General features: G+C 61.1%; 1 protein-coding gene across 5 annotated transcripts; it reads left to right on the forward strand.

Moving 5' to 3' along the window:
- Positions 1-3929: 3929 nt before the first annotated feature.
- Positions 3930-21088, forward strand: LOC101935669 (ATP-dependent RNA helicase DQX1). Of its 5 annotated transcripts, none has more exons than XM_065597423.1 (12): positions 3930-4019; positions 5346-5674; positions 8522-8715; positions 9460-9835; positions 10025-10270; positions 17218-17317; positions 18051-18209; positions 18717-18908; positions 19183-19308; positions 19673-19863; positions 20034-20224; positions 20499-21088. In XM_065597423.1, the coding sequence occupies exons 2-12, from the start codon at positions 5381-5383 to the stop codon at positions 20686-20688; spliced, it is 2259 nt and encodes a 752-aa protein (XP_065453495.1). In that variant the 5' UTR covers positions 3930-4019; positions 5346-5380; the 3' UTR covers positions 20689-21088. The 5 variants fall into 5 exon arrangements, with proteins under 5 accessions (XP_065453495.1, XP_042700809.2, XP_023966724.2 ...); XM_042844875.2 differs by lacking the exon at positions 3930-4019 and adding an exon at positions 4063-4278; XM_024110956.3 differs by lacking the exon at positions 3930-4019 and adding an exon at positions 4331-4496.
- The last annotated feature ends 2039 nt before the right edge of the window (positions 21089-23127 follow it).

Consider the following 23127-nt stretch of genomic DNA (forward strand, 5'->3'; position numbering starts at 1 on the left):
TCCACACCTCATTCATTCAACAGGGCAATTGATTAAGAGTGCGGGGAGGGGGGGGAGAGCTCTTGTTCTACTGCTAGCAAAAAGAAATTTTTCTTCTATCTTATTCTATCCTTAGGGGCTATAATATTATACCAAGGGCAATGCAAAGTTTCTAAATGAGGCTTTGATACAAAGTCCCATGAAAACAGAGGTCACACGTGGGTAGACCCACTACAAGGTTATATGAAGAGGCACAATGTAAAGTCATATGAAAATTATCAGAGATTTATCTACAAGATGGGGAACCATCGAGAAAGAGGAGAAATTGGTTTGCAAATAAGATAATGCATATTCATCAAATGTCTCACATGATCTTCTCATAAACAAACTAGGGAAATGTAGCCTAGACAAACCTACTATAAGGTGGGTGCAAAACTGGTTGGAAAAACATACTCAGAGGTCGTCATTAATGGTTCACAATCAAGCTGAAAGCGGATATTGAGCAAAGACCGGCAGGGATCTGCCCTAGGCCCAGTTCTGTTCAATATCTTCATCATTGATTTAGATCAGCGGGTCTCAAATTGTGGGTTGGGACCCCAAAGCGGGTTGGGGTCACCAGAGCTGGCTCAGACTTGCTGGGGCTCGGGGCTAAAGACTCCACATCTGGGGCAGTGGGGTTCAGGCAGACTTAGGCTTCGTTCCCCCTCCTGGGCCGTGTAGTAATTGTTGTTGTCAGAAGGAGGTCGCGGTGCGATGAAGTTTGAGAATCGCTGATTTAGGGCTTGTCTACACTGGCAACTAACAGCGCTGCAACTTTCTCGCTCAGGGATGTGAAAAAACACCCAGTGTAGACAGTGCCCTGGCGCTGGGAGCTGCGCCCCTTGTGGAGGTGGGTTTGTTAGAGCGCTGGGAGAGCACTCTCCCCACGCTGCGCTGCGACCACACAAGGCACGTTAAAGCACTTTAGAGTTGCCAGTGTAGACTAGCCCTTAGACCAAACTACAGCCCGTGGGCCACATCCGGCCTGCGGGACCGTCCTGCCCAGCCCCTGAGCTCCTGGCCTGGGAGGCTAACCAGCCCCTGGCCCCTCCCCCGCTGTTCCCCCTCCCCCACAGCCTCAGCTCGCTCCGCCACTGGCGCAATGCTCTGGGCGGGGGGTCGGTCAGCGCGGCTGCAGAGCCTGGCCTGACCCGGTCTCTGAGCTGCGCGGTGCGTAGCTGGCTCCAGCCGGGCGGCGCAGCTGTAGCGCCACCAGCCACTGGTGCTCCAGGCAGCGTGGTAAGGGGGCAGAGAGTGGGGGGGGAAGGTTGGATAGAGGGCAGTGGAGTTAGAGGTGGTGGTCAGAGGGCGGGGGTGTGGATAGGAGTCGGGGCGGTCAGAGGGCAGGGAACGGGGTGGGGGGTTGAATGGGTGCAGGGGTCCCGGGGGCAGTCAGGAAGGAGGGGGGGTTGGATGGGGCGGCGGGGGCCAGTCAGGCGTGGGGGTTCCAGGGGCAGTCAGGGGTCATCAGAGAACAGGGGGGTTGGATGGGGCAGGAGTCCCGGAGGGGGGGGCGTCAGGGGGTGAGAAGCAGGGCGGGGGATAAGGGGCAGGGGCAGGGCCACGCCTGGCTGTTTGGAGAAGCACAGCCTCCCCTAACCGGCCCTCCATACAATTTCCGAAATCCGATGCAGCCCTCAGGCCAAAAAGTTTGTCCGCCCCGGCGCAGATAATGGCACAGTGAGCACATTTATAAAGTGTGTTGGCGATACCAAGCTGGGAGGGGTTGCAAGTGCTTTGGAGGACAGGATTGCAATTCAAAATGATCTGGACAAACTGGAGAAATGGTCTGAAATAAATAGGATGAAATTCAATAAGGCCCAAGCACGGCACTTACGCAGGAACAGTCAGTTGCACACATACAAAACGGGCAATGACTGCCTAGGAAGGAGCGCTGCAGAAAAGGATCTGGGGTTACAGTGGATCACAAAATAAATATGAGTCAAAAATGTAATGTAGTGGCAAAAAAAAAGCAAACATCATTCTGGGATGTATTGGCAGGAGGGTTGTAAGCAAGACACAAGCAGTAATTCTTCCACTCTACTCAGCACTGATAAGGCCTCAGCTGGAGTATGGTGTCCAGTTGTGGGTGCCACATGTCGGGAAAGATGGGGACAAATTGGAGAAAGTCCAGAGAAGAGCAACAAAAATGGTGAAAGGTCTAGAGAACATGAGCTATGAGGGAAGACTGAAAACGTTGGGGTTGTTCAGTCTGGAGAAGAGAAGACTGAAAGGGGACATGCAGGGCCGGCTTTAGGCCGATTCAGCCGATTTGGCTGAATTGGGCCCTGCGCCGCAGCTCTCCACCCTGCCCCCAGCTCACTTCCCCCTCCTCCCCTCCCCTGAACGCTCCTCCTCCTCCCCTTCTTCCCGCAAATCAGAGGTTCGTGGGAAGTCTGAAAAGAAGCAGGGGCGGGCAGGCAGCACCAGGTAAGCTGGGGTGGCGGGGGGCGCGAGAAGGGCTCCGGGGAGGCACAGCCCAGTCCGGCCCCGGTTCTGGCCGAGCGCACCGGCCCCAGTGGCTCCAGCCCGGCTTGGCTCCAGCCCAGCCCCCGCGGCACAGCTCGGCTCAGCTCAGGTCCGGCCCGGCCCCGCGGCTCTACTCGGCTCCGGACGCCGAGCGGCTCTGGGCCGGACCCAAGCCCGGCGACCCTGTGATTCCTGGGGGTGGGGCCCCGCTCTTGCTAAAGCCGGCCCTGGGGACATGATAACAGTTTTCAAGTTTCAGAGTAGCAGCCGTGTTAGTCTGTATCCGCAAAAAGAACAGGAGTCCTTGTGGCACCTTAGAGACTAACACATTTATTAGAGCATAAGCTTTGGTGGGCTACATATATATGCATCCGAAGAAGTGGGCTGTAGCCCACCAAACCTTATGCTCTAATAAATGTGTTAGTCTCTAAGGTGCCACAAGGACTCCTGCTCAGTTTTCAGGTATGTAAAAGGTTGTTCTAAAGGAGGGTGATCAATTGTTCTCCTTAGCCACGGAGGACGGGACAAGGCGCAGTGGGTTTACACTGCAGCAGGGGCGGTTGAGGTCGGACATAGAGAACCGTCGTGACTGTCAGGGTGGGGAGGCGCTGGATGAAGTATCAGGGGGTAGCCGTGTTAGTCTGTATCTACAAAAACAACAAGGAGTCTGGTGGCACCTTAAAGACTAACAGATCTATTTGGGCATAAGCTTTCGTGAGTAAAAACCTCACTTCTTCGGATGCATCCGAAGTTAGTCTTTAAGGTGCCACCAGACTCCTTGTTGTTTTTGCACTGGACGAAATTGCCCAGGGAGGCTGTGGCGTCTCCGGCCCGGGAGGGGTTTGAGCGCAGCTGGTCCTGTCTCAGTGCAGGGGCCTGGACTAGACAACTGGCGCGCGCCCTTCCAGCCCTGCGGCCCCAGCCACCGCCTAGCCCAGCCTGCGGCCCTCGCTCGCCGCCCTCCCCTGGGACCGCAGCGCCCCCCGGCGGCAGGGCGAGGTACTGGCCGGCTGGGTGCGGCTGGCCCAGGGGGCCCACGTGGCGCCTGGCAGAGCCCGAAGTGACGCTGGTGCCAAAGCCCTGGGGATGCTGGAGGCTGCAACGAACGTCTCACCCCGCCAACGGGATGCCTGCTCCCTCCGCCCCAGAGCCGGGGGGTGGGGGCTGGTCAGGGCTGGGGGGGCCCGGGGGGGGGGCGCTGGGCACGGGGGGGGGCGCTGGGCGGGGGGTGGGGGCTGGGCAGGGCTGGGAGCCAGTCCCGGCCGGCTGAACTCGCTGCTACGTGTCCGGGCCCCGCCCCCTCAGACAGCCTGGCCCCGCCCCCAGCGCCGCTCCGTGGGGAGCTGTGGTCGGGGCGACAGACGCTGGGGGGGCGGGGCCTGGCGCTGCGGGGCGGGGCCCGGCTGACAGCAGAGCCGGGGGCGGGGCGGAAGCCACTCGGGCCCCATCTGATTGGCTGTCATGGCGTGCCACGTGACTCGTGCTTGGCGTCCCGTGACACCCTCCGGGGCGGGGCCTAGAGCCGGCTACAGGTGAGGGGGGCGGCGGCAGGTCTCGGGGGTGCGCGGCTGGGCCGGGGGCCGCTGGGGGGCGGGGCCGGGTCGGGGGCGCCACAACCAGCCGCCGTCTCCCTCCGGGCTCCCCCGCCGCCCCCGGGGCGCAGCTGCTGCGTGGCGGGGCCGGGGCCGGGCACGGCGGGGTGGCGTTCACGGCTCCCGGGGGCGGGGCGGATGCCGCATCCCGTCGGACCGGTTCCCCGGACGCCTGGGTTCCGCGGGGCCGGGGCTGCGGGTCAGCGCGCGCGGGGCGGTGTCTCCTGCAGCCCCTCCCCGCGCTTGGCCGCGGCCTGGGTCCCGTTACCCCCCGCGGGTCCCTGCCATGGGGTGGGGCCGGGGCTGGGGCTGTGTCCTGTCCCGGGGGGCGTGAAAAGGGTCCGGGCCCCGGCGGTTCGTCCTGCAGCCCGGGCGGTGCCGGCTGCCTTGGCCGGTCTCCAGGCTGCGCACGCCCAGGTGAGCAGGGCGGTGTGTGACACACCCACCCCCGGCGCTCCCGGCTGCTCTTCCTGGAGACCTGGGCGGTGCCCGGGCTCCCGGCCACGAACCCTGCTCCTTGGGGCGCTGGGAGTCCCGGCCCCAGAGCCTGCTGGGGGGCTGGGCACAGACCAGCTGGGGGGACGCTGATTTGCAGGTTGTTCCCCGGGATGATTCAGAGTCACTTGGCTCTCCTGGGAAACCGGGCGCAAGCAAACGCCTGGTGTCAGTGCGACCGGGGGGCTGGCCGGGGAAGCCATGACTCACTCGGGGAACCGCTTGAGCTTTGACCAAAAGAACGAATGTGACCCTAGGACACGCAAACGGGCGTAGCAGCAGAGGTGACTTTCCCTCTGTATCGGGCACTGCTGGGATCCGGTGCCCCGCTCTGGTGCCCACCGCCCAGGCTGAGTGTGTCAGAGAAGAGCCGGGAATAGAAAACCTGCCTTGTACAGAGAGAGTCGGGGGGCTCGATCTGTTCAGCGTAACACAGAAGCGGTTCAGGGGTGACTTGGTACCTGCCTGGGGAACAGACGTTTAGTGATGGGCTGCTCAGTCCAGCAGAGGAAGGTCAAACACGGGGCAGTGGCCGGAAGTTGAAGTAAGAGGAATTCAGACTGGCAGTTAGGGGCACGCTGTTAAAGGTGATGGGAATTAACCACGGGAACCGTACCCAAGGGCCGAGGTGGATTCTCCGTCCCTGACAGTTTTTCAGTCCAGACTGGTGGGAGTGTCCTGGAGCAGTGGGGATGGGGTGTCTTCCCACTCTAACTAGTTTCTCCCCTAGGGCCCAGTGGCTGCTCCGACCCTGCCCTTTTCCCCTTGCAGGTCCCCGGCTCCGTCTGCCCGGCAGCCTCACCGCCATGGAGGCCAGCGATGGCCTCATCTCCCCGCTGCGGGCGAATGGCCTTGGCTCCCTGCTGGATGAAGAAGAGGAGGAGGAGGAGGATGGTGAAGGCTTGGCCCTGGACTGTGAGGGGGACCTGGAGGTGAACCCATACGATGGGCTGCCGTTTTCCTCCCGCTACTATGAGCTGTTGCAGCGGCGGCGAGACCTGCCTATTTGGGCCACCAAGTACAGCTTCATGGAGCACCTGGAGAGCAGCAGCGGCATCGTCCTGGTGTCTGGGGGGCCCGGGACCGGCAAGAGCACCCAGGTGCGAGGGGGGCATGGGGAGGGCGTAGTCAGGGCAGGAGTGCCCTGCCCGGAAAGAACACATACCAGGGCTTGGGGAGCAGCCGGTGCTGCAAGGAGAGGGTGGGGGGCTGCCCCTCACAGGCAGCGCGGTGCTGCAGGGAGTGGGGAGCTCCGTTGGGGGCGCTGTGCTGCTGGCTTGCCGGTGAGACACGTCCTGGGCTCCTTTGAGTACGCGGCCCCTGGTGTCCGGCGGCTCTCGTGAGGACAGGATCACAGAGCGAAATGGCTTGGCAGCAGCTGCTGGCAGTGTCTGCGTCCCGTAGTCTAGGGTGCGATGGCTACAGGTGCCGTGGGAGGGGGGCCACTGACTCCTCATTTAACCTCTGAGGCAGGGTCCATTGTACGCCCGACTGCGGCTCCAGTCTGTTTGCGAAGCCCCCTCGGGGGAGGTCAGGGTGACGGGAGGCCGGGCTCTCCGTCGGGCGCCCTGGGAATTGGCTTTCAGTTGCGCACGGCGCGGGCTGGGAGTCAGCTGGGTCTGCGCTGTGAGCTGCAGGGCAAGTCGTGCCCTATGGAGTGAGCCGCTGGCGGGTGGCCAGGGACTCCTGAGGGGGGGGGTGAGCTCGGAAGAGGGCCCCAGACACCCTGACTTGTTCTGCGATGCTGGTGCACCGAGCAGCCCAGTTGGGACCCACTTCTCTGGCTGCTATCCTGGCATTAAAGACACACCCCTGCCCCAGACAGCGCTCTCACGCAGCAGGACAGACAGAGAGACGGGGGCTGGCTCGTCTGCGGAGTCCCAGGCTGCCAGTACCTGACAACCAGCAGGCTCGGTGCCAACCCCCCAAGCAGCAGAGCCTGCAGACAGCTGGGCTCCTTGGCACTCTGCCCCTTGTACGCGTCTCTTCCACCCCGGCAGCCTTGGCAGGGACTAGAGACACGACAGTCAGGACTTTGACCTGGGGGAGGGTTCGTTTTCAAGCAGCGTGTGTCTGTGGAGCTCTGCTCCGCTGTAGGCCCCAGCCAGGCCATGGGCCTGGAGACGGAGGCGGGAGCCTCCTAGGAGGTTACCTCTCCTAGGTTTACCATATTTCAACAATCAAAAAAGAGGACGGGAGGAGCCCCGCCCTAGCCCAGCCCCTCTCCTGCCCTAGCCCCGCCCCTGCCCCTTCCACTCCCTCCCACTTCCCGCCCCCTCAGAACCCCCAACCTTCCCCCCCCACTCCTTGTCCCCTGACTGCCCCCTCCTGGGACCCCTGCCCCTAACTGCCCCCCAGGACCCTACCCCCTATCTGTCCCCTGACTGCCCCAACCCTTATCCACACCCACACCCCTTGACAGCCCCCCCCCCAGAACTCCTAACCCATCTAAACCCCTCTGCTCCCTGTCCCCTGACTGCCCCCTCCTGAGACCACTGCTCCTAACTGCCCTCCAGAACCCCACCCCCTACCTAAGCCTCCCTGTTCCTTGTCCCCTAACTGCCCCCTCCTGAGACCCCCCCATCTGTACTCTGACTGCCCAAAACCTTACACCCCCAACCCCCAGACAGCCCCCCCCCGAACTCCTGACCCATCCAACCCTCCCCCCTGTCTCTTGACTACCCCCCCCCAGAACCTCCCTGCTCCTTCTCCGACCCCCGGCCCCCTTACCGTGCCGCTCAGAGCAGAGCGCTGCGGAGCGGGCAGCGGGGGAGGGGGAGCAGGAGCAGGGTCGGAGCTCCAGACTGCCGGAGGCCCGAGGCGAACGGCCGGCCGGCCATCTGCGAATGCAGGGAGGGGTGGGAGGGAGGGAGAGAGAGGAGGGGAGTGAGCTCAGCTGCAGGGGAGAGGAGGGGGAAGGGGAGGAAGGGCTCTGGCTGCCGGAGCCCCGTGCGAGTGGCACGATCCGGCTGGCTGCCCTGTCAGCCGCGCGCGCTCTGCATGGGGAGGAAATCCGGACATTGACAAATTCCCCCCGGATGCTATTTTTAACTCAAAAAAGCCGGACATGTCCGGGGGAATCCGGACGGATGGTAACCCTAACCTCTCCTGGTGTGTGCCCAGGGGATGCCCAGGCTTCCCAGCAGCGGAAGCTGGAGCCTGGCTGGTGTGGAGGATGGGCAGGGGGTGGCTCTGTAAGGGAGCAGGTCTCTGCCTGGGGCCAGCTGCAGCCCCCAGGAGCAGAGCTGTTCCTGCAGGCGGGTCGGGCCGAAGGGGCGCATGAGAGGTGTTTGGAGGGGCCCGGGCACTTCCCTTATCTCTGTGATTGGTATCGGCCCCGTGACTGCGCTCTCAGCTCTGCGCAGCCGGCAGTGCCCCCCGTGGAGCAGGGCAGCCCCACTGCACCGCAGCGACTGTCACTCAAGCTCCACTGGGCTGCCCTCTCATCTGTACCCTAGATTTCTGCCCTCTGCTCTGCCCCGGGGGTCCATGGGCTGCTGCAGGGAGCAGGGGCCCCTCCAGGTTCGCAATCAGCTGCCCCCGAATCTCAGAAGACTTTGCCCCTTGGCTGAGGGGCCCACAGCTGCCGTGGGGGTGGCAGGGTGGAGGGGACTAGCCCCTGCTGAGCTGTCAGGAAGGGAGCCCTGGGGCTCGACTGAACTCCACATGGATGGCATAGCTAGGTGCCAGCCGCCTGCTGCCAACCTCTGTGCCCAGGAGCATGTGGGGTGCCAGGGATTGTTTACGGTGCCTGTGCCCGCCTCAGTGTCTGGGTGAGGCAGCTCTGCTGGGATCTGGCCCCCTGCCAGCCGGACGGATTGGTTCTGCCCCTGGCAGGCTGTGTGGGCACCCACAGCATGTCACAAGGGTGGCTCTGGGCCGGGGAGCCAGGCCGTTGTGCCCGCATGGAGTGACCTGTGCCCCTTGCCCCACTCTCCTCCTTGCAGATCCCCCAGTGGTGTGCAGAGTACGCCCTCTCCCAGCAGTTCACACATGGCCTGGTGGCCTGTAGCCAGCCCCACGGCCTGGCCGCCCTCAGCCTCTCGCTGTGCGTGGCTGACGAGATGGACCTGAACCTGGGCCACGAGGTTGGCTACTGCGTCCCCCACGAGGACTGCTGCACCCCGGAGACCCTGCTCAGGTGAGGCTGGGAGCTGCGCCCATAGGGCACTGAGACCTGCTTGTGGGACTGGGGCTGCCCCTCCCTCCCCGATCCAGGCTCCCTCTCGCTTGCTCGCCGCGCGGTGCCTGATCCGCCCCCGCTGGGCTTGTCGAGGGCTCAGCCCGGAGCCAGGGCACACGAGGGCGGAGCTGGAGTCCAGGGTTCAGCAGCAGGCAGCCAGGCCACTCCACCAGCCTCCTTCCTGGGGAGAGGCGGAGGCCAGCTCTGGCCCAGGCTCCCCCATGCAGGAACCTGGCGCTCCATGCTGGGACGAGACAGACCAGAGCTGGGCTGCTAGCAGCTGGGGAGCAGGGCCGGGCTCTGCGTCTGGGCTGGAGACACCCCTCTCGGGCAGGGCGGGGTCCAGCCGGGATCCTGTTTAAGGAAGGGCTCCAGGATTGGAAGGGTGAGGAGGAGGCCGCACTGCAAGGGTCAGGCTGTGGGCATCAGGTGGGGGCTCTGGCAGTGAAGGGGTTAAGGCGGGCATCTGTGCCCAGGGCTCTCTTGGGTTGGGCCTGACACCTCTCAGCTCAGAGGACAAGGACACGGTTCACTGCTGAGAGAGCTGAGAGTGGGGGAGGGGGCCCTCCCAAATCCCCTCCAAGTCCCCCTCCCCCCCAGCTCTGCCAGTGCCCCTCAATCCCAACCTGCAGCCCCTGCCGTCCGAGCTCTGGACTCCCCCTTCCCCGGGCTGCCTCTGACCCTGGAGCTTGGTGCTGACAGATTCTGCTCGGATGAGATGCTGCTGCGAGAGATGATGTCGGACCCTCTGCTGCGCCAGTACGGCGTCGTTGTGCTGGACGAGGTGCAGGAGCGCACGGTGCCCACAGACGTGCTGCTCGGGCTGCTGAAGGATGTGCTACGCCAGCGCCCCGAGCTCAAGGTGGTGGTGGTGACAGTGCCGGCCTTGGAGGAACGGCTGCGGGCCTTCTGCGGGGACCCTCCCGTGGTGCGGGTACCCGGACCCAGCCCGCCCGGCCAGCTGGTGTACAGGGATCCTCCAGCTCGGGGCCACGTCTCGGCTGCGTGCCAGGCGGTGTTGGACATTCACCGGCACCAGGAACCCGGCGATGTGCTGCTCTTCCTGGCTAGTGAGCAGGTGGAGACTGGGGGGCTGCTGGGACCAATCTCTGGCGGGGTGCTTGCGGGAGAAGGGGAGAGGGAAGGGGGTGCTGGGACTTGCTTTGGGGGGTGGTCCTGGGGGCATGAGGAGCAGGGGGCTGCTCCCACCCCCCTTGCAGCAAAGGGGGTGTCCTGTCACTAACGGCGCCTGCTCCCCTCCCGGCAGGAGATCAGCGAGTGCTGCGAGGCCATCCGCACCGAGGCTGTGGCCCTAAACCCCGGGCTGGGGCCGCTGCTGGCCCTACCGCTGCACCCGGGGGTGGGGCGGGCAGCCCAGAAGGTCTATGAGGTGCCAGAGCAATGCAGCAGGCCCCAGGGCCGGCGTGTGATCGTCACCCACTGGCTCGCGGATTCATCCTTCTCCCTGGGGACTGTGCACTACGTCATCGACACGGGGCTGGAGCTGCGCAGCGTGAGTACGGAGCGCGGAGCCTGGTCCTGCTCAAAGCCAGCTCTGCACTACTGCTTGGGCAGCACTTCCCCTCCCGCCAATGTCCACGTGAAAATAAGTAGGGCCCTACCAAATTCAGGGTCCATTTTGGTCAATTTCATGGTCATAGGATTTTTAAAATGGTAAATTTCATGATTTCAGCTATTTAAATCATGGTGTTGTAATAGTAGGAGTCCTGATCCATAAAGGAGGTGTGTGTGGTGGGAGGAAGGGTCGCAAGGTTATTATAACAGGTTTCAGAGGGGGCAGCCGTGTTAATCTGTATCAACAAAAACAACGAGGAGTCCTTGTGGCACCTTCGAGACTAACACATGTATTTGGGCAGAAGCTTTCGTGGGCTAGAACCCACTTCATCAGACGCATGGAGTGAAAAATACAGTAAGCAGAATATATATTATAGCACATGAAAAGATGGGAGTTGCCTTACAAGTGGGGGGTCAGTGCTAACGAGCCAATTCAATTAAGGTGGAAGTGGCCTATTCTCAAAAGTAGACAAGAAGGGGTGAATATCAAGGGAGGGAAAGTTTGTTAGTCTCTGAGGTTACTGTAGTGAGGCGTGTGGTACTTGCTACCCTTACTTCTGCGCTGCTGAACAGAGCTGGGCAGCTGGAGAGCGGCGGCTGTTGGCTGGGAGCCCAGGTCTGAAGGCAGCGCGGCTGCCAGCACCAGCGCAGAAGTGAGGGTGGCCTGGTGTGGTATTGCCACCCTCACTTCTGCGGTGCCGCCTGCATTGCTGGGCCCTCAATCAGCAGCCGCCCAGCTCTGAAGGCCGCAGCGCAGAAGTGAGGGTGGCCTGGTGTGGTATTGCCACTCTTACCTCTCTGCTGCTACTGGTGGGGTGCAGCCTTAGCGCCTTCAGAGCTGGGTGCCCGGCCAACAGCCACCGCTCTCCAGCCGCCCAGCTCTGAAGGCAGCACAGAAGTGAAGGGTTGGCCATACCATGACCCCCGCCCCCCGCCCTGAAATAACCTTGTGACCCCCCTGCAACTCCCTTTTGCGTCAGGACCCCCAATTTGAGAAACGCTGGTCTCCCTCTGTGAAATCTGTATAGTACAGGGTTAAAGCACACAAAAGACCAGATTTCACTGCCCATGACACATTTTTCATGGCCGAGAATTTCGTAGGCCCTACAAATAAGCCCCGCTCCTTCCCTTCAGTCAGTATCCTGTCTCTTGGCCCTGAAAGGCTGGGAGCTTGTATTAACGGTGGGATGAGGCAGCGCCGGGCCCCTGCCTGTTGCACAGGAGAGCAGCCTGTGCAGCAGCTGTCGACAGACACACAACCACCACCAGACTGGGTCAGACCAAAGGTCCATCCAGCCCAGTGTCCTGCCTACTGACAGTGGCCAGTGCCAGGTGCCCCAGAGAGAATGAACAGAACAGGGAATCATCAAGTGATCCATCCCCTGTCGCCCAGTCCCAGAGCCTAGGGTTTTGTCGCTGACCATCTTGCCTAATAGCCATTGTTGGATCCATCCTCCATGAACTTCACTCCTTCTTTTAGAACACAGTTACAGTTTTGGCCTTTAACATCCTCTGGCAAGGAGTTCCACAGGTTGACTGTGCGCTGTATGAAGAAATACTTTTGTGTGTTTTAAACTTGCTGACCCCTAGTTCTTGTGTTAGAGAAGACGTAAATAACACTTCCTTATTAACTTTCTCCACACCAATCATGATTTTATAGACCTCAGTCATATCCCCCCTTAGTCGTCTCTTTTCCAAGCTGAAAAATCCCAGTCTTATTAATCTCTCCTCATATGGCAGTTGTTCCATACCCCTAATCATTTGTGTTGCCTTTTTTTAACCTTTTCCAATTCCAATAGATCTTTTATATCTTTTTAGAGATGGGGTGACCAGATCTGCAGGCAGTATTCAAGATGTGGGCGTACCATGGGTTTATAGAGGCCATATGACATTTTCTGTCGTCTTATCTATCCCTTAATGATTCCCAACATTCTGTTCGCTTTTGTGACGGCCGCTGCACATGGAGTGGATGTTTTCAGAGAACTATCCACAATGACTCCAAGATCTTTCTTGAGTGGTAACAGCTAATTTATATGTATAGTTGGGATTATGTTGTCCAGTGTGCATTAATTTGCATATATCGACATTCAATTTCATCTGCCATTTTGTTGCCCAGTCACCCAGTTCTGAGAGATCCTTTTGTAGCTCTTCGCAGTCTGCTTTGGACTTAACTATCTTGAATAGTTTTGTATCATCTGCACATTTTGCCACTTCACTGTTTACCCCTTTCTCCAGATCATTTGTGAATATGCTGAACACAATTTATTCCTACCCTTTGTTTCCTATCTTTTAACCACTTACCAATCCATGAGAGGACCGTCCCTCTTATCGCATGTCAGCTTGCTTTGTTTAAGAGCCTTTGGTGAGGGACCTTGTGTCACGGAGTCACCAGGGCGATGCTCTGGAACTATTCCATATGAAGCCAGCCAGGAGTCTGCGGGAGCCTCCCCTCTGTGAGCAGACTGTCTCCAGGGCAAGAAATCTCTACAGCTTCGACCTTCCTGGGTCTGACCTTGGAGCATTCAGCATCCCCTTCCACACCGTGCGCTTCCCGCAGCGAGTCCGCCCGGGCGGGTTCCTAGGGCAGCCAGAGGGCCTGCACCCCAACTCCGCAGTCAGACATGACTCTCAGCCAGCGTAAAACAGAAGTTTATTAGTCGACAGGAACACAGAGGAGGGCAGAACTTCTTAGCACAGACATCAGTGACTTTCAGCCAAGTCCCTCTTGGGGGGAGGGGAGCCCATAGCCAGGGCTCTGTGGTGTCCCCCCCCACCCCCCCGCGCCCCAAGCCAGCCGAGACTCACTCCCTTCCAGCTGCCTGGCCCCTGCCCTGCCCGTTGCTCCTCCTCCAGCCTTTGTCTCCCTTCCCGGGCCAAGAGTCACCTGCTCACATCCCCCTCCTGGGTCTCAGGTTACGAAGGGGCGGCCATAGCATCCCTGCAGGCAGCTGGAACAGCCCCCGCAAAAGTCACACCCCCTTATTCCCACCACCTAGACATTGGTGCAATACACAGGGAAACTGAGGCACACACAGCATTCGTGCAAAACAGTAAGACTTACATAAACCATAACAAGGGAAAATCCCCACTTCGTCACACCTGGTCAAAGGCTTTTTGAAAGTCTAAGTACACTATATCCACTGGATCCCCCTTGTCCACATGGTTGTTGACCCCTCAAAGAATTTTAGTAGACTGGTGAGGAACAATTTCCCTTTACAAAAGGTTTCAGCGGGTAGCTGTGTTAGTCTGTATCAGCAAAAACAACGAGCAATGTCAGCAAACCCCCTTGCCCATTCTGTCCACGTATCTATTCAAGGGACACCATCATGGAACCCAACCACGCCATCAGGGGCTTGTTCACCTGCACATCTACCAATGTTATACATGCCATCATGTGCCAGCAATGCCCCTCTTCCCTGTACATTGGCCAAACCGGAGAGTCCCTCCGCAAAAGAATAAATGGACACAAATCAGACATCAAGAATTGTAACATTCAAAAACCAATCGGAGAACACTTCAATCTCCCTGGTCACTCAGTAACAGACTTAAAAGTGGCAATTCTTCAACAATGAAACTTCAAAAACAGACTTCAACGAGAAACTGCAGAACTGGAATTAATTTGCAAACTTGACACCATCAAATTAGGCCTGAATAAAGCCTGGGAGTGGCTGGGTCACTACAAAACATAATTTCCCCTCTGATAATCACACCTTCTTGTCAACTGTTGGGAATGGGCCACATCCACCCTAATTGAATTGGCCTTGTTAGCACTGGCCCCTCACTTGGTAAGGCAACTCCCATCTTTTCATGTGCTGTATATTTATAGCCGCCTACTGTATTTTTCACTCCATGCATCTGATGAAGTGGGTTCTAGCCCATGAAAGTTTATGCCCAAATAAATGTGTTAGTCTCTAAGGTGCCACGAGGACTCTTCCTTGTTTTTCCTTTACAAAAGCTATGTTGACTCTTCCCCAACATACTGTGTTCATCTGTGTGTCTGATAATTCTGTTCTTTACTATAGTTTCAACCAGTTTGCCTGGTACTGAATTTAGGCTTACTGGCCTGTAATTGCCAGGATCACTTCTTCTGCCTTTTTCAAAAATTGGCATCATGTTGGCAATCCTCCAGTCATCTGGTACAGAAGCTGATTTAAGCAATAGGTTACAAACTACAGTTAGTAGTTCTGCAATTTCATCTTTGAGTTTCTCCCAACCTCTTGGGTGATACCATCTGGCCCCGGTGACTTATTACTGTTTAGTTTATCAATTTGTTCCAGAACCTCCTCTAATGATCCTGCAATCTGGGACAGTTCCTCAGATTTGTCATCTTAAAAAGAATGGCTCAGGTTTGGGAATCTTCCTCACATCCTCATCCATGAAAGCTGAAGAAAAGAATTCATTTAGTTTCTCCACAATGGCCTTATCTTCCTTGAGTGTTTCTTTAGCACCTCAATCGTTCAGTGGCCCCACTGGTGGTTTGGCAGCCTTCCTGCTTCTGACATTCTTAAAAAAATCTTTGCTGTTAGTTTTTTGTCTCTCTCGCTAGTTGCTCTTCACTATTTATTTATGTATGTATGGGCTGCCTAGTGACACTTTTAGGCTGTCATAACTTATGTTGCTCAAGGGTGTGAATAAACCACTCCCTGAGTGACGTAAGTCACCCCTACCTAGCGCTGTCCGCACCAGTGCTCATGGAGGTGGGTGAGCTTCTCCTGCCAACGTCGCTACCGCTGCTCGCGGGGCTGTCATAGCTACGCTGACAGGAGAGCTCCCTCCTATCCGCTTAGAGCGGCTACGTTCGTGAGTTTACAGCAGCGCAGTGTAGCCGTAGCCTTACGCTTGACTTGCCCAAGTTCATGCTCCTTTCTGTTCTCCACAGGGATTTAACCTGTGCAAGGATGCCCGTTTGCCTCTAGCCACCTCTTACTCTGTGGCATTTTTTTGGTCCTCTTACTATTTTTGTTGTTTATACATTTAATTTGAGCCTCTATTATAGTGTTTAAAATAGTTTCCATGCAGCTTGCAGGCGTTTCACTCTTGTGACTGTGCCTTTTTATTTCCGTTTAACTAGCCGCCTCCTGTTTGTGCCGTTCCCCTTTTTGAAATTAAATGTCACTGCGGTGAGTTTCTCTGGTATTTTCCCTCCTACACAGATGCTAAATTGATTTTGTTTTGGTCACTATCAGTGAGCAGTTCAGCTAGATTCACTTCTTGGACCAGATCCTGTGCCCTGCTTAGGACTAAATCAGGAATTCTCTCCCCTTGAGGGTTCCAGGACTAGCTGCTCCAAGAAACAGTCATTTGCGTCTAGAAACTTTCTCTGCGTCCTGAGGTGACATGTATCCAGTTAATATGGAGAGAGCTGAAATCCGCCTTTGTTGTGTTTTCGACCTGGGTGTAACCTCTCTACTCACCCCGATGGCCTGGTCAGGCAGTCGGTAGTACATCCCTCCTGCTGCGTTCTTATTGGTCAAGCAGGGGATTTCTAGCCACAGAGATTCTATGGGACAGTTGGATTCATTTAAGATTTGTACTCTATTTGACTCTTTGCTTTCTGTCACGTAGAGTGCCCCTCCCCCACCTCTCATTTGTACCCCGGTGTTACCTGCCCCACCGATTATCGCCATTTCTCCAACTTTCCGCGAGGCCTGTTCCATCCGTGTCCTCATGTAATCCCAGGCACTCGGCTTCCCCAGCTCAGCAGTCACTCTCTGGCCATTCTGTCTGAGCACCGTATTCGGTCACAGTCCTTCATGTGTTTCACTAAATGGGACTCTTGCGTTTGACTGGTCCTCCCGAGCGCCTACCTGTATTTTACCAATTTGTCCTGTCCTCTGTACTAGGATCTAAAATCCCCCTCTAATGAACTCACCCCTACGGGATGCCTCTGTCCGAGCCGTGTCCGCACCTGTCGCCTTTCCCCAGCTGTTAGTTTCAAAAATCCCCTGTGACCTTTTCAATGTGACATGCCAGAAGTCTGGGTCCGGTTTGGTTGAGGTGGAGCCCATCCCCCCCGTGTCGGCCCCTCCTTCTCCAAAGGTTCCCCAATTTCTAATGAGCCTGAACCCTATTGTCTTAGCCATGCAGTTCTGCCTGTCTAGCTGGCCCTGTGTGTGGAACTGGGAGCATCTCTGAGAACGCTACTGTGGAGGTCCTGGACGTCAGTCTCTTCCCTAGCAGCCTAAATTTGGCCTCCAGGACCTCTCCCCTACCCTTCCCCATGTACCACGACCACCAGCTCCTCCCCAGCACCACACAGACATCTGTCTGGATGTCTCTTCTGAACTGCAGCCTTTGCACCTCAAGAGAAAAGGCCCCATATCCCAGTACCCTGCCCCGCGGCTGGATTGGAGCCGGCATTCCCTAGAGAGGAAAGGCCCATGTCCCATTCCCCTGAGCCAGCTGGCCCTGCCCTGGGGCTGGCTCGGATAGGGTTCCCAACCCTCCAGGTTTGGCCTGGCGTCTCCCGGAATCGGCATCGACCTCCCAGTGACCATTGAAAGCAATCCGGGAGATTTTAATAGGCTATTTTAAGAGAATGACGTCATGTTGGGGTTGGTAACCCTGGGGTCGGAGCCAGTGCCCCCTAGAGTCCCATTTACTCCTGCCCTGACCAGCCTGGGGGCCCGGTTGCGGTCCCAGAAATCTCCCTCCGGTGGCTGGCCTGACGTGGACCTCTGCTGGCGAGATGTAGTACTGCAGCTTTGCAGAGCAAACCCTTCTAAGCAGCCAGGAGGACCCACTGGGCAGGCTGGGGGCGGGGGCTGATTTCTGCGTCTGGTGGGGAATGGGGAACACGGGTCTAGCGCCGGCTGGTGAGCAGAGCCCATGGCTGGCCCGGGAACATCAGGCCGGCCTGCCCCTCAAAGCGCCTTGTCCCCACAGGTTTACAATCCCCGGATCCGCGCAGAGTCCCAGGTGCTGCGGCCTATCAGCCAGAGCCAGGCGGAGTCACGGAGGCAGCGGGCTGCAGGCAGCCCCCCAGGTGAGTGCCCGGGCCGCAGGTAGCCCCCCCCCTCAGGTGAGCGCAGGCAGGCCCCCCCCTCCCCAGGTGAGCGCCCGGGCCGCAGGCAGCCCCTCAGGTGAGCGCCCGGGCCGCAGGCGGCTGCCTCCCCCCTCCCCAGGTGAGCGCCCGGGCCGCAGGCAGCTGCCTCCCCCCCCCTCAGGTGAGCGCCCGGGCCGCAGGCAGCCCCTCAGGTGAGCGCCCGGGCCGCAGGCAGCCCCTCAGGTGAGCGCCCGGGCCGCAGGCGGCTGCCTCCCCCCTCCCCAGGTGAGCGCCCGGGCCGCAGGCGGCTGCCTCCCCCCTCCCCAGGTGAGCGCCCGGGCCGCAGGCGGCTGCCTCCCCCCTCCCCAGGTGAGCGCCCGGGCCGCAGGCGGCTGCCTCCCCCCCCCTCAGGTGAGCGCCCGGGCCGCAGGCAGCCCCTCAGGTGAGCGCCCGGGCCGCAGGCGGCTGCCTCCCCCCTCCCCAGGTGAGCGCCCGGGCCGCAGGCAGCCTGTGTTAGGGACGTGCTGGGAGCTGTCAAAGCCATGGGGCTGGCAGTGCCGGGCTGGGGGACCAGCCTGGGCGTCTAGGGGGGCTAGCTTGCTGGCCGGCTGGGCTGTAGCTTTAGCTCCAGTCTGCTGCCACTCCGCCCCCACAGTGCCTCTTCCCCAATGCCAACCCCCCCCTCAGTCCCGCTCGCGCCCCGCCCCCATGGCAGCTCCCCTTCATCTGGCAGGCACCTGTCTGCGCCTCTACTCCGAAGCCTTCTACGAGCAGTTCCTCCCGGCCGCCCCCGCCCCCCACGTGAGCGAGGCCAACCTGAGCCGGCTGGTGCTGCTGCTCAAGAGACTCGACATCGCTGACATGGGCCAGTGCGACTTCCTCGACCGGCCAGGTACAGCCCGGGCTGCGGGTCGGGAGTGAGGGGCGTCTGCGGGACGGTGGGGGATGGGAGGGAAACATGGGGCTGCTCTGGGTGACCCATTAACAATCGCGGGGGGTGGGGGGAATGGCCCCCACGCCGCAGACACTGAGCTGGGAGGGGCTGGACATGGGCAGGAAACTGCAACGGGAGACTTGGCCTGGGGACCCCCAGCTCGGCCGTGGGCAGGAGCAGTTGGCGGGCTGGGGCTGAGGTCTGGCAGCAGGAGAGACAGCCATGCACAGGGGGAGGGCCAGAGCATCGGGGGAACCCCACCCTCCAGCCACCCCTCCATCCCAGAAGGATGGTCCCCTCCGGGAGGGGGGGGAGGGAGCTGGCAGGCCTGGCGTGGGGGAGGGGGATGAGTCCTGTGCAAAGGGAGTTTGGCACAATGGGGGGGCTCTGGGGGGGGCTCTGGCATTGGGGCTGCGGCATTGGCCCCTCCCCTGCCCCCCAACCGACTCCCTGCCCCCCAACCAGCCCCCGAGTCGCTGATGCAGGCCCTGGAGGACCTGGATTACCTGGCCGCGCTGGATGATGATGGGAACCTCTCGGAAGTGGGGATCATCATGTCGGAGTTCCCCCTGGACCCCCAGCTGGCCAAGGCGCTCATCGCCTCCTGCGAGTTCGACTGCGTCCACGAGATGCTCACCATGGCCGCCATGCTCACGGGTAGGGGGCCAGGCGCGGGCACCGCGTCCCCTGCGAGAGGGAGCAGCACCAGGGCTCCGAGTCGGGCCTGGCCGTGCTGTCTGTCTCCTTCCTTTCTGTGGGTGAGAGGTTCTCAGCGCTGCGGGGAGCCGGGCTGCAGGCCGCACAGCCTCCTGGGGATCCACGGGGTGGGTGGGTCTCTGCCACCCCCAGCCATGCTGGGGACTGTGTGGGCAGCCGCAGGGAGAGCCCTGCCGGGCACTCGAATAACTCTTTCCTGCCTGCTTCTCACCAGCCTCGCCCTGCTTTGTGACCCCGGTGGCGCGCTCCGAGGAGGCTGCGGCTGTGCGCCGGCAGGCCCTGCTGCACCCCGATGGGGACCACTTCACCCTCATCAATGTCTTCAATGCCTTCCAGCAGCGTGAGTGCCGCTCTGCGTGCGGGTGGCGGGGGGGGGATCTCCCCAGCATCTGCCGCTGCCCGCGTCCTGGCATCACCCACCACTTGCACCGGCTGGCCGTACCCCATGCCCTGGCACCACTGTGCTGGGGCCCCGCCCTGGCAGGGCGACAAGCTGCTCCGGGGGCAGGTTGCAGTTCCAGAGGCTACGGGCATTCGATAGGTCTGGTCTCCGCTGTCCCAAGCCGCGAGTGGTGGGGGCGTCCCTGCAGGGCTGGGCGTGGCAGACGGGGGCAAGGGAGATGGTGTGGCCCTGGGGAGAGGACGGGGGCAAAAGCCTGATGCAGGGAGGGGCCGGGCCCCCAGCTGACGCCCCTCTCCCGCAGACGAGCTGGATGAGAGCTGGTGCCGGCAGCACGGGGTGAGCGGTGCGGGGCTGCAGCTGGCGGGCATCGTGCGGGCCGAGCTACTGGAGGTGATGCAGCGAATCGAGCTGCCCGTCTCTCCCCCCGCCTTCGGCACGGACGACAACGTGCTCAACCTCAAGAGGGCGCTTATCTCTGGCTACTTCCTCAAGGTGGGGGAGCCCCCAGAACGAGGGGCCTTGTGGCGCAAGGGGAGGGGGCTGCCCTGGGTCCCTGGGGGGGCCCTACGTGTGTGCAGGGTGGGGAGAGAAGGGGGGGGCACTGCACAGGCTGCCATAGGCCCCGCTTTGTCTGTCCCCACTGACCCCTCTGCTCCCCGCAGGTGGCCCGGGACATCGACGGCTCCGGGAACTACCTGATGCTGACGCACAAGCATGTGGCCCACCTGCCCCCCCACTGCTGCTACGTGGTTCGGAGACCCCTGCCCCGCCCACCCCCCTGGGTCTTGTACCACGAGTTCACCATCTCGCAGGACAACTGTCTCAGCGTGGTCTCTGAGATCCAGCCTCAGATGTAAGGGTGGGGGGATGCTGGGGGAGGGAGGGGAGCGGAGACCCCCAGCAGGGGAATGGCTGGGGAGGGGGGAGAGCCCCTAGCCTCGTTGCTGGCTGGCTGCCGGGCAGGCCCTGGAGATGCTGGCAGGGTAACACCTGGCCCGGGATGGCCTGGCGCCTTCTCTGTGCCCCTCCAGCCTGGTCCCTGGGTGCTGCCCCTTCCTGCCTGCCCGGACCCTGGTGCGAGGGCCCGGCCTGGCGCTGCCCGGCACTGATCTGCTCTCTCCTCGCAGGCTGGTAGAGCTGGCACCCCAGTACTACCTGAGTAACCTGCCGCCCAGCGAGAGCCGCGACCTGCTCATGGAGCTGAGGGAGAAGGTGCTGGGTGCTGCGGAGCCACTGGGCCGGCTGGAGCCAGCGCTGGACGGAGCAGGGGGTGTGGAGGGGGAGGACAAGGACAAGGATGTGTGTGCACTCCAGTGAGTGGGAGCGAGGGGCTGGCTGGGCTCCCCTCTTGTGACAATGGGGGGTACAAGGAACCCCAGGAGGGGGCGAGGGGTCCTTCCCCTCGGCCGTGCTGCCACGCCAGTCCCCCATGCTGCTGTACCTGTGGGGTGCTCCGGTGGGGCTCCTGGACCTCCCAGCTCATGGTGCAGGGGGGGCTGCCCCCCGCCTTCTCTCTGAGCCGCCTCACCCAGGTGCCACCGGCTGCTCTCAGGGCCCCCTCCTGCCTGCTGGTGTGTTACCAGGGGCCTGCTCTGCCATGGGGCACAGCCTCTCTGCCCCACAGACCTTCCGGCCCCACACACTCCATGGTGTGGGGCCAGGGAGCAGGGGGAGCCAGCCCATGGCCTGACTGTATAAAGCTTTTCTGTGACCTTTGTTCCCAGCCTTGTGTCCGTTGCTCCAAGCCGGGGGTGTTCAGCAGAGGGGGCCGTGGGGCTCAGTGCCTGCCCCTGAGCTGTGTCCCCTTCCTGGCAGCATGCCCAGCCGGCTACCTCTGCAGGCCCTGGGCCTCGTCCCCAGCGTGATGGGGGTGCAGCCTTTCCCACCGGTGTGGGTCCAGGCCTGCCAGGTCAGGGCCAGCCCCGTGCCCTGCTGGCCACTCACCCAGGTGCTGTACCCGCTCCTCAGAGCTGGGAGCCTGGGGTCCAGCTCCCCTCCCCACCCCTGGAACCACTCCTGCCCCCTCAGCCTGCCCTGTAATGTAAATACATCCACCCCCAGGACCCCCCACTGAGCCTGTTGCTTTCCCTTGGCCTGCTCCAGCCCCCTTCACCTCGCTTTTCAGGGCCTGAGAATTACACGGCTCCTTACAGAATACCGGCCCCTGCCTCAGCTCCCCTGACCTCCTGCCGCAGCTCCCTTCACGGGACAAGGGTAGACGCGTGAGAGCGAAAACAGCAGTGTGCCCTTCGTAACCTCAGCCCTGGGGCTCCCTGCTCGGCCGGGCGAGGGGAGCACATGCCCACCCCTAACCCTCCAGCCGGGCTCTCGTCCAGCAGCAATACATCGCCAGGGCTTCGGCCTGGGCTCCCCTCTAGCGTTAGCCCCGGTCCCCTCACCCCTGGGGCTCCGGGCCAAGGTGGAGCTGCCTGCTGGCCTCTGCCTCCCCTGCATGTACGGACAGTTTGTGAATTGTCCCCGGGTCACGGGGGCGCTGGCCCCCAGCAAGGGCGGAGGGGGCAGAGATGATCCAGGGCTGTTGGGGCTGCAGGATGGGGTCGGCTGCTGCTGGGATCCTGCCTCCCTCTTCTCCAGCTCTGGGTGCCGGCTGTCCTGGTGGCTGCAGCCTCCCCAGGGCATGGGGCCCAGCACCTGCAGGCTGCGTGCTGGGGTGGGCAGAGCTGGGTGGGGGGCTGCTCGGTGCGTCTGTGATCCCATCTGGTTCAGAGCCCAGCGACCCCAGGGAGCTTACGTGAGAGCAAACCTCGGCAAGAAGCCTGGGCCAGCCGGGGGGGCCAGCCGGAGCTGTGTCAACAGGGGCAGAGAGGTTATGTCCCCTCTGTATCTGGCACCAGTGCGAGCGCTGCTGGGATCCTGTGCCCACAGGCCACGAGGGCTGCTGACAAACGGCAGAGGGGGCAGAGAAGAGCCCGGAGGAGGGCTGGAAAACCTGACTTAGCGGGAGAGACTCAGGGAGCTCCGGCTCGGGAGCTTGAAGGGCAGGTTCAGCGGTGACTTGATCCCAGGCTGCAGGTGCCGACGGGGGAACAAACACCTCCTAAGAGGCCTGTCGGGCGAGCCGAGGATGGACACGCTCAGCCTGGCAAAGGGGGAGATTCTGACAGGGAGGGGAATTAACCACAGGACTGGATCCCGGAGGCATGAGGTGGATTCTCCGTCCCTGGCAATTGTTCAACCCAGGCTGGGTCTAGCAGCTCTGCCGTAGGGGTGAGTGGGCAGCCGGGCTCTGGCCTGGGCTGCACCGGGTCAGACTGGATCATCGCAATGGGCCCTGCTGCCCTGGATCTGACTGGCTGGTGCTGAGGTGCCCTGATCCCTTGGGCAGTGCCCTGTGGGTAGCTCCCTAGACAGGCCCCCCCAGGCCAGCACCCCAGGGGCTCTGGGGGCCCGCAGGCCAGAGAAGCCAGTGGGGCTGGGCTGTTCCCTTGCCCCAGGCCAGCACCGCAGGGGCTCTGGGGGCCCGCAGGCCAGAGAAGCCAGTGGGGCTGGGCTGTTCCCTCGCCCCAGCCCCTCCCCTGCTGTCCCCCTCGCCCCGCAGCCTCCGCTCACTCTGCTGCCAGCGCTCTGGGGCTGCGAGCTCCTACCGGGCAGCGCAGCGGCGTGGCTGGCTCCGGCCGCTCGGTGCGGCTGCCAGTCCTCATGCTCTGAGCGGCATGGTAAGGGGGCAGGGAGCGGGGGGGTTGGATAAGGGGCAGGGAGTCCCAGGGGGCAGTCAGGGGACTGGGAGCAGGGAGT

Source organism: Chrysemys picta, chromosome 5 (assembly GCF_011386835.1).
Source record: "Chrysemys picta bellii isolate R12L10 chromosome 5, ASM1138683v2, whole genome shotgun sequence".
Classification (NCBI taxonomy): Eukaryota; Metazoa; Chordata; order Testudines; family Emydidae; genus Chrysemys; species Chrysemys picta.

Coding starts and splice junctions, on each gene's coding strand:
- LOC101935669 (XM_042844874.2), top strand. CDS start 5,267: ATGGGGTGTCTTCCCACTCTAACTAGTTTCTCCCCTAGGGCCCAGTGG. Junction 8,716..9,459: donor ACCCCGGAGACCCTGCTCAG/GTGAGGCTGGGA, acceptor TGGTGCTGACAG/ATTCTGCTCGGATGAGATGC. Junction 19,309..19,672: donor CTTCAATGCCTTCCAGCAGC/GTGAGTGCCGCT, acceptor CCTCTCCCGCAG/ACGAGCTGGATGAGAGCTGG.